At 47.9% G+C, this 10,587-nt stretch overlaps 2 protein-coding genes across 2 annotated transcripts in view; both read left to right on the plus strand.

Annotated features, from left to right (window-relative positions):
• MCCC2 (methylcrotonyl-CoA carboxylase subunit 2) overlaps positions 1-801 on the plus strand; it is a 42,166-nt gene extending 41,365 nt beyond the window's left edge. The window contains exon 17 of the mRNA XM_074812010.1: positions 380-801. Coding sequence (XP_074668111.1) covers positions 380-497 — 118 coding nt within the window. The 3' untranslated portion in view covers positions 498-801. The remainder of the gene's footprint in view (positions 1-379) is intronic.
• Positions 802-7,714: 6,913 nt separating this feature from the next.
• Positions 7,715-9,167, plus strand: CARTPT (CART prepropeptide). Its single transcript, XM_074812717.1, has 3 exons — positions 7,715-7,864; positions 7,961-8,044; positions 8,146-9,167. Exons 1-3 carry the CDS (start codon positions 7,715-7,717, stop codon positions 8,251-8,253), a joined length of 342 nt encoding a protein of 113 aa, XP_074668818.1. The 3' UTR covers positions 8,254-9,167.
• Positions 9,168-10,587: the final 1,420 nt, after the last annotated feature.

The following is a 10,587-nucleotide window of genomic DNA, read 5'->3' on the forward strand; positions in this document are numbered from 1 at the left end:
AAATATAAGCATTCTTAATAAAATAGGTCATTGACAAAAGATCATTTTCCATGTGAATATTAAAACCAAAGAGGGTCTGTTTTCTCTACAGTGATGACTTCATACTGAAAATAGTACGAAGAATCTCATTTGAAATATATAAACCCGATGTTCTTAATTTATCTAAAATTTATACTTTGTTCTAGAAGACAAATTCCACAAATGCCCACCAGTCTATTTCATTGATGGTTAAGGTGATTTAACTCCATGACTTCAAGTATAATTTAGCTCTTTAGTCCACTTTCTTTGGTATAACTATTTCCAGTTTCATGTGCTTGAAAATCGACCGTGTATGTTAATTTCCTTTAATTATTATTGTTTGATTTTTTTTTTTCCCTAGATTATGGGATGATGGAATTATTGATCCAGCTGACACAAGACTGGTTTTGGGCCTCAGTCTCAGTGCAGCATTAAATGCACCTACAAAGAAGACAGAATTTGGGGTTTTCCGGATGTAAACTAAAACATATGCTCATCAGAATTACCTCTGTATATTTTATTTGAGGCTGGAGAGCAAACTAACTACAATGTTGACGTGATTAAAAAAATGAAGATTTGTACAATGCTATTTTTAATGCAAATGTTGTAGTAACTTATTTTTACTGAGTAATCATCTCACAATGCTTCAGTGTTTTGATAGTGATTTGAGATCGGTCACTTACAGGGCTTGTATAACTGCATTGCATGAATAAACTGCAACTTCTAGTGTTATGTTTAAAGTTTGACAAGAGACCATTAAATAAATCTGCAAAATAAGATACATATTTGGTGCTTATCAGATCCTTTATTTCTTTAAATTCTTCTTTGTATATCTCCTATAAATGCAAATATTTTTGCCAAAAAAAAAAAAAGCACATTTGCTAGTAAACAGTTTTTGCAAAAGAGAAGTGCTGTAAGGGCAGCCAGAAGTTCAACACAGCATGAAATTATAGATTTCACATAGTTGTTGGCATTTTGACCTTTTTCTGGCTTTCATCCAAAAAACATTGCTCTTCTGTATGATTCCCTTTAGTGAAAACAACAGAGAAACTGGTGGATGTGTAGTGTTTTCTGGAAGAGCTGGGGAGCATATGCTGGTATCTGTGGGAGCTGCAGGTTGCTGAGAGCACTTCTGAGGACAGGGGTTGGCTCCAAATGTGTTTCAGCATCTTGCTTTGTGATCCTTCTGGCAATTCTAGTTTAACAAAGACAGAGCATTCTCCTGACATGGATCAATGCTTCACCCTGAACACATGCCTGAATCCCACTGGCTTTAGGGCTATTGAGATGCTGGAATGCTTTGGTTAATCTTATTTATTTATTGTAGTTTGTTGCAGTGCAATGTTTTTCAAGAATTCAAGAATGTCTGTCATTTCATTTGTTCTCTTTAGAAATATTGCACCTTGTGGAAACCAAATGCTTGGCCTGTAGTGCGCCTAGAATAAGGAGGCAAATACTGTGCTAGGTGGGAGTAGGAAAGTGATTTTACCTAGCTTTGCCCTACAGGTGCCCAGATAACCATTGCAGAAATATTCTTGCCTGAGAATCAAATCCAGGAAGAGTTAAATGTACATTAACATATGGAGGTCCTATCTTGTGCTGGCCTGTGGGGAGAAGGAAGATTGCTAGTAGGAGTAATCATCCTGGATAACATGCTAGCTGTAGTCTTCCTAGACCTGTGTGGCAGAGGACTTCCCCTCCGACCAAGAAGTGGTAGGGAAGGTCTGCTAGCTACTAGCCCTCTCAGTTTTGTCTCAGGCAGGCAAATGCAAAAGTGAAAATGAAATAATTATTTGGAATGGGGATTTTCAATCTGGATTACAGACAGCACAACATATGTTGAGCTGTGGGGTCTCTGGTATGCTTCTACATTGCACTAAAGGACCAGTTTTCTCTCTCATTTTACAGAGAAGAAATCTATCCAAAGCCTGGTGTGTTCTACACCACAAGAAAGACTACTTCTGTAGGTCTGCACACCTGTAATACACTGTTGTGCTCACATGCATGTTCTTAGTATATTAAATATATATTTAGCAGTGAGTAATAGTTTAAAATACTGCAGTAAATGGCAGCTAGGCACAGAGCTGTGCTTTTGTAACAGTGATTCTTGTTCTTGTCTCACTACATGAATTTGTAAACATGTTGGGCACGGCCCCAGGATTTCTTTATCCTAAAAGTACAGTGACATTATTTATGGTTGCTAGACTTCTGAAATGCCTTTAAAAATACCCTGCTTCTAAATACATATACATAAAATATAGCAAGGATAAACAAAGGTTTCAGACCTTGAAATGATTGCTATTAATGGCTTCCAATAAAAAGAAATGCTCTATTTTCTCCTACTACAGTTGAGTAATCAGTTCAGGCACCTGTTTTCTTTCTGCTCTAAATTACGGGGGTCACTCTCCCCACTCTGTTACTCCCAAAGACATAAGGAGTACTGACTTTTTCTGCTAAGAAAATTGATCACACTGGAATCATATTTTTGCTTTGAATGTGTTCTTTCAATGAGACTGGTAATGAAACCATTTTGTGTTGGAGACAGTAACAGATAATCCTGGGATACAGGTAATGGAAGTAGATATGTTCGGGAGGATTCATGCTTCTGAAAATGACAACTCCCTATCATTTTTTACATCTGAAAGGATATTTTTATTATTTACAGTTATCAAAATTTCTTCCTCTAAATATGTGTGCAAGCCAAATTAAAACATGTCTCTGAATAAATAAGAATGTTCTGCCTTAATAACACTTATCTTTGGAAACTTGGTAAATTAACTTCATCAGCATGGGCTTAGCATCCTATCAGCATGTTCTGGTTAGGGGAGGTTAAGGAGCAGGACCTTCCCTGCAGGTGAATGAAAGGAATCACTAACAATTGTCACTCCCCCACTGCATAGCAGACTATTTTGGAAAAGCTTTTGCAGGTTAATGTGCTGTGCTCTGTTTGTAGGCACTGACTGTACGCAATGCACGTTGTGTGTGGTGACATTCTGATAGCAGATGTGACCTCTTGCTGCCCAGAAGTTTGCTGAAAAGAAGTTTGCTTGTTCTCTGTGGATCCACCAGGAATGAGGAGTTGAACTGCATGCTTGTACTACACTTGGTGATGTTGGCAGATACTTCCTTTCATTAAACATCCAAAGGGGTAGAGCAATGGCAGTGGGAAGCAAGAATAACTATGTAACAGAGTCCATGTTAAACCTAAATAAAAGGTAGCTGCCACCACAAGGGCACAAGATTCCTGACGACAGAGGCAACGTAAGAGCTGTGAGTGACTATTCTGAGAATTGTCCTACTCATCTCCAGTATGTGTCACCGATTCACTGTAGTATTGGAGCAGCTCACAACCATTTATTTCTTTACTTACTGACTGGAAAGGATGGTATTTAGGAAGACACTGATTTTTCAGATGGAAGTTGAGGATCAAGGGAAATGGTTTTGCCATATCAGGCACACAGCTGTGGTGGACCAGGACCTCGAATGCAGTGCTCTAGGCTTCCAGGGGACCTTTCTGCTCCCATCTGGTCTTGCTTCAGGGACTGCTCTTCTAATCTGTATGCCTCCCTCCTGCCTCAGAGCAGTGGCAAGGCCAAGAGGTTACCTAGTTCCAGCTCTCTTTGATAGCTGGATATGGCCTATCTAAGAGAGGTCAACATCTGAGTACAAGTAGTTTACAAGGGCCAATACTGTCACCTTCAGGGTGCTTTCAAATGCCTCTGAAGAAGGAAGTGGAACACTGTCATGTCCCTAGGGACTGTTACTGTAACCAAGGGTGCTTCTCAGATTACCTGGGCTGAGGTTGTAAAATTCAGGATGGATTATAAAGGCCCTTGCCATTTTCCTTTTTATTCTCATGGCAACTAGGAAGGTGCTGGGAACCACTGAGAGCTACTATGTGGTCACCAACCAAAATCAGTGACAGTTCGTGTAACAAACGTCAAGGGCAGAGCCTCTGGCACACGGTCATTGTGAGGCTTGTGCGCCTGTTTCCAAGGCTGAAATTAGGTGTGACTAGTGCACAGCCTCTGCAATAGCTCTGCTTGCAGAAATGGAGAAGCTAGAAATGTAATTTCTGGGAAGCCACTGGGTGACTGCTCCCACCCCTCTTCCACTCATTTTGGGATTAGTTTAATGGGGAGTTTGCAGCCTCAGTGTTTGTGTTGGCGTTTGTGTATGTGCTGTTCTTGTGAGAACCCATCTTTTATTTAGATGGCATTTTTCCAATCTGTTACTCATCGAGATGAATTGGTATCTCCTGCTGAAACAGATGTTATCTTTCAAGTATCCTTCTGGACTCTATTATTGCTTCAAATGTGGCAGAACCTTGATTTATCTTAGATTTTCTTTGCTGTTCCAGATTTCAGCCAAGGAAATGTCTTGGTTCAGAAAACCAACGATGGTATATTACATTAACCTTTTTTTTTTTTTTTTTTTAAACTGAGGTTTATAAATTAAGGCAATTCAACAAAGCACTTATAAAAGCCTGCTGCTTTTCAGCAAAGCCTTAAAGTATCCCCTTAAAGCCAGATGTCCACTTTCATGGCTCTGATTCAGTACAGCACTTGAACAAATGCTTCACACTAATCTCTATGGTCTAGTAGTCATAAAATCCATCCAACTCTGTGTCTATGTCAAGCCAGAACTAGAATACATAAATGCATCAGAACTGCTCAATGGATACTCCATTATTTTGACACCAGCATCAACAGAAACCTTCATTATTTTCCTGCTTTTAGAATTATATTAAATTAATTGATCATGATGGAAAAGTGTGATTATGAAAAGCATATACTGTGTACAACTTCAAAAATTATCCACTTGATATACAGATGTTAATGCACATTGGCTGTGTCCTGTTTGTACCTCATCTGCAATAACATTCCTATGGAGAAAATAAGTTAACTTGGAGAAGCTTGAATTAATGCATAGCTGCAACAGAACTGTCTGCCTCTGAAGTCTGACAGCATTCCGTGTAGATTATCTGGAGCTGAGCTCTGTACTGCCACAGACTCCCCTAATTTCATAGCCAGTTGTCTCATGACTGGCTACTGATGCTATTAAAAAGTACCCGCCTTTTCATAGCTGTAAACAGTGATTTTGCGTTTTTATACCTTGACCCTGTTCTGCTCCTTGACATGATAACTTCTGACACTCTTACATAATATTCAGTTATCCTACATCCTATGACTTTTTTTACCGCCTGTTGCTGGAAACAAAGTCTGCAAGAACAGCTGAATAAGGAGCACGGGACAGTGACATTTGCAGAGACAGTGTGATACAGACAGTAACAGGCACAGAAACATACAGTTCTGTGGGTGTCTGTAGCCAGACAGATACAACGACTTTTGGAAATAGAAATGTGTAATTGCCTCCACATTCAACACTAATTTTACTGGGGGGACTAACAAATTCAGCTTTTTACTGGAAGTGCAAGTTGGAAAGAAAAGAGCGATGTTTTCTAAGCATCTCTGTGGTGTTTTCAACACTGCATGAGTAACCCTCATACTATAAAATATGGCTTGAAATTTTGGTCAGGCTTCACAGATGATGCTTTCAAACTTGAATAGGCCATATATCTTCCTCTCCATATGAAGTGTTGCGTTTTCCTTAGTCTGTTATTTCTCTGCTTTAAGAAACTTTGCTTCAGCAAGCCCATCATTTCCAGTATTTCACATAGCTGCATTTTCACTCCAGGCTGGTTTGTGGGATTTGCTATGTGTTGTTCACCATTAGCCTGATGTCTGACATCTTAGCCTTCCCTGTGTCAAAATGAGACTGGAGGATTCGTGCAAACACAGAGGATCTCTACTCTGAACAGCAATTACAAATGAGACTTTCACTGGATGTGATGATCAATAGCAGTGTGTGGGAGGAGTAGCAGCAAGAGGTGAACACGCAGCTCTGGAGGCAAGCAACATGATAGAGAGATTGGAGTCTTTTCAATGCCTCAAACAAAATGGTGCTGTTGAAAATTACCTGTTAAGCCACACTCCTCTTGGACCCTTTAAACACTGCCTTCCTGTTTGGAAAAACATGTCCCTGGGCCTGTTTAATTTTCTTTAAACAACTTATTTGTTTGCTCACGTTGCTCTGCCTTTTCAGACTGTTCCTAACTCCCCTACAAATGGCCAACTAGGAGAGTTTTGTTAATGAGGTTTTCCAAATTCCTCCTCCTCATCTCCACCTAGGGAGACCCAGTCCAGCTCCTGCTGCTGCTGGCTGGAGGGCAGGAACATCCTCATGCCACTGCAGAGCTGGGAGCTGGGAGTGGAGCTGCCTCAAGGGCTGACCCTGCTGCTGCCTCATCCCCACAACCATCATGCCAGAGGGCCAAATGTTTCAGGTCAGTAAAGCTGCTGCTCAGCTCCCCCCAGCTGTGCGCCAGCCTTGGCCTGGAGGTGTGAGTCTGGAGAGGGCTGAGTACCACTCCTCATCTTGCATGCTCTCCTTGGCATGTCACTGCTTTTCTTAGTGGAGGAAGCTGCTCCTGCCTTCTTCCTGGCCATACCATGCCCATGAGGCTTGGGCAGGTTTGGGCCTGCCAAGGAACTTTTTGGTCATGGTGTTGATAAATATTAGGCCACCAAGCTTGCAGAGCCAAGTGTCAGGAGGAAGGTCTGAATGGAGATGACTCGAGTGCACTGATGCTAGATCTTTTGGTGACTGTGCTTCTCACCAAAAGGAGGCGGCCTCATTTCACACACAGGATGGATGATGCTCACTGAGCACCTGCTCAGTAATATGATATTTGGCCTCAAGCACTGTCTCACAGTGTACCAGCAATTAGTTTTATTCTGGGCCTTCTGATGCTGGTTCTTACCTTGCTCTCCACGGCCCTGAGCCCCGTCACCCTGCCACCCTGTTGGCAGTCCCACCTGTCCTCATTCAGGCATCCCATCCCTCATTGGCTAGTTGCTCACCATCTTTATCTTCCCTCTCTCCCTGGGGGTCTTTCTGGTTAATCCTATTATCCTGAATTTCCTCCCATCACACCATGCTCCCTCCTCTCAGATCACTGTGTTGATTTCCAAGTTTGGTCTCCCTGGTGGCCCAACCTCCACTTACTTCTCCAGGTGTCCACCAGCTTCCCTCTCCCTTCTCCCTCCTGAACCTCACAGCCGACAGATGAGCCCGCCACTCTTCTTGTACAACATGGGAGGGAGTGACCCGGTCCTTCACCGTGGACAAGTGACAGGGTGTGTGGGCAGGCAGGCAGGCCACTTTCCCCTTGTTTGCTCTCAGAGATGGCTCCGCTGTTTGCTCGAAGCCTAGTTGGACAGAGGGCAAGCCGTGCCAGGGGATGACTTCTCCCGGGGAAGCTGGCTTTGGGGCAGTCAGGCTGAACCGAGCTGAGCTGAGCCATGCAGAGCTGAGCTGAGCTGTGTGGAGCCGAGCCTGACCGGGCTGAGCAGAGCCGGGCCATGCCAAGTTATGCCCAGCCGAGCCTGGCCGAGCCGAGCCGAGCCTGGCCGAGCCTGACCGGGCCGAGCCGAGCCTGGCCGAGTCGAGCGGAGCCGAGCCGAGCCTGGCCGATCCTGACCGGCCCGAGCCTGACCGGGCCGAGCCGAGCCTGGCCGAGCCGAGCCTGGCCGAGGCGCGGCGCGGCGCGGCGGCGGGGGGCGCTGACGCACGGCGGGGCGGGCGCGGCGCTATAAAGGCGGCGGCGCGGCGGCGGCAGCGGGGCGGCAGCACCATGGAGAGCTGCCGGGCGCTGGCGCTCTGCGCCGTGGCGGCCGCGCTGCTGCTGGGCGCCCGCGGGCAGGGGCCCACCCCGCCGCGCCGCGCCCGCGACCTGGGGTCCCCCGGAGGCGGCGGCGGCGGCACCTCCCGAGAGAAAGAGCTGGTGGGGCGGGGGACCGGGCCGGGGGCCGGGGCCGGGCGGGGGGGCGCTGCCCGGCCGGGCGCGGCCTGACGGGGGCTGTGGGGGGTCTCTCGGCAGATCGAGGCGCTGCAGGAGGTGCTGGAGAAGCTGAAGAGCAAGCGGGTCCCACACTACGAGAAGAAGTTCGGGCAGGTGCCCATGGTGAGTGCCGCGGCGGGACGGGACGGGACGGGACGGGACGGGACGGGACGAAGAGGGCGGCCGCCGGCGGTGCCCCCCTCACCGCCTGCCGCTGCCCGCAGTGCGACGCCGGGGAGCAGTGCGCCGTGAGGAAGGGGGCCCGCATCGGGAAGCTCTGCGACTGCCCCCGGGGGACTTCGTGCAATTCCTTCCTCCTCAAGTGCCTGTAAGCGGGGCCGCCCCGGGATAAACCGCCGGGAGCGCAGGCACCGACGTCTCCCCGCCCCGACGTGTCGGTCCGGGGCGGCGGCGGCGACTTCCCGCGGCTCGTCCGCCCGAGAAACGCAGCGAGAAGCCACCGCGTCGCCCGTGTAACGCCGTCCGTGACATCCGACATCCGTGGAGTTGTTTTCTTTCTCTCCCCGCCCCCGGCCCCTTCCCCTCCCTGCTCTCTTTCCACGTTTGATTTTGTCTGACCAGGAAGAGCCCAGCCCGTGCCTTGCCTAGTAGAGGCGGCAGTACCGGGAGTTGCAGTGTCGTACCGAGCCATGCCCGGGAGCGGGGCTGGCTCCGTGCTGCGCCCCGGGGTGCCCGGCTCCTTCCCGAGGCGGGGAACGTCCACCCGCTGCCGGCCGGAGGGGCCGGGGCCAGGGGATCCCCTGGCTGATTGGGGGGGGGGGGGGGGGGGCGCGAATGTGCTCAAAGCACCCTGACCCCCTTTTTCTTGTCCCGCAGCTGAGAGGGCCCAACTCGGCACACCCCAGAGGGGCTGGCGCGCAGCTCGTGGCAGGGTTTCACCCGCACCGCCGGTTTCAGGCTGAGCCCAGCCGCGCTCACCCTGTGCTGGAGAAAGTCCCACATGAGATACCCGTGGCGTTCGCGGGTCCAGCACTAGCCTGGCTGGGGTGGGCCTGGGGGGAAATTGGTTGCTTTACCGGGGCCACGACGGAGAGAAAGCTGTCTGGATCCATTCCAAACTACCAGGGGATATCCTAGTCATCTAGACCTAACTGCTCACGTTTCTACAATGAACTGAAGAATATAAATATGTCTGTCCTCCACAGGTACACTGTGTGTTTCAGCAAACTCATAACGTGTTTTAATCCTTTGTTTGTCTCTGATAATAAAGTCACTGTTCCGATGACAGTGTTTTGCCCGAAGTTTTAATTTCACACATGGGAATCCCTAGCACTCAGAGGGAGAGGCTGAAGGTTACTCCAAAATTACTGAAAACAGCTGCATTACTGTCTGCTTTTGCCAGGTGGTCAGCTGGGTCAGGGCTGGAAACAGGTTCATGTCTTCTAGTGCTGGCTCAACTCATGGCTGCTCCCTGCCCCCCGGGTGCCGAGAGGGACCGTGAGGAGCGCAGACACTTCGGACCTCAGGTTTTCCTTTGGGAGAGGGCAGCGTTCGTCCCAACTGCAGGGACTGGGCTGGGGAGGCAATGCAGGGGAGGGCAGCCTTGGTCATCTTTGCTGCTTTGTGTTTTATTCCCATACAAGAGGGAACACTGAAGGAACTTCTCACCTCTCCCTGGGTCACAATTCATCTGTGGGTGTCTGCCAGAATCGGCAGCAGGGAGATGAGGGGCTGCATGGACCAAGGCAGAGAGGGGAAAAGCCCTCCTCCAAACAGGTTTCATATCTGGTGCTGAAGAGAGCACAAATTTAGGTGAGAAACCCGGAGACTTGTGAGGAAAAAGATGTTTTACTCCTGAAGAGTAAGAGCACATGGGCAAGCCTGGCTGAAACAGGTACAGAAAGGCTGACTGCAAAAAGAGACATGCCACTGTTTGTTTTATTATCATTATTATTACTACTATTATTACTATTGTTATTATTTTCCAGGGCAGTGATGAGCTTTTCCTAGCCCAGAGAAAGAGAAAATAAATGGCAGCTGGAAACACCCAGAGGGTGTGAAGGCTGGTGGAGTGGATGGGGCCACAGGGCTGGGGAATGCAGTGCACAGGCAAGGTGGTACTGCTCTGAGGGGCTGTGTATGTTGTGGAAGGGCAGGAGGGGAGTGTTAAAGTGGGGCAGAAGCCATGGTGCAAATGGTGGGAACACTGTTCAGGGAGGACTTTACAAAGAGAAAGTGGTATGAAGTGAACAGGGATGGAGCAGTGGGATTTTCCAGGCAGAGGTGGTGACCAGCTGTGACTGCAATTTTTGTGCTGGTGGGTGGGTTCTGGCCTGCAGGCGAGAGGTGTGATAGTGCATTTGCAGGGCTGGAGGCTTGTGTTAGGTTTTGTAAATTGGTAACTGTGCTTGTGGATGTCCTTATGGTATTTCCCAGAGACACTGTAGAGGCATTTACTCTTATTTTCTTGTGGAACAATTAAATAATTCTTGTAACATCTGGGTTTGGTTCACACACACAAACACACACTCTAAAAAGGACTTATATTTAGGTGCTGGATGCTTTCAGGCATGGAGCACTTAGGCTGGCTGTTCGGTGGTCCCCTCAGCACTGATTCCAGCCCTAGGTAACACAGCCATCTCAGTGAACTGAGTCCCATGCAGATTGTCTCAGCGTGTAGCATTTTTACTGAAGGTTTATTTAGA

This window comes from Strix aluco, chromosome Z (assembly GCF_031877795.1).
Source record: "Strix aluco isolate bStrAlu1 chromosome Z, bStrAlu1.hap1, whole genome shotgun sequence".
Lineage (NCBI taxonomy): Eukaryota > Metazoa > Chordata > Aves > Strigiformes > Strigidae > Strix > Strix aluco.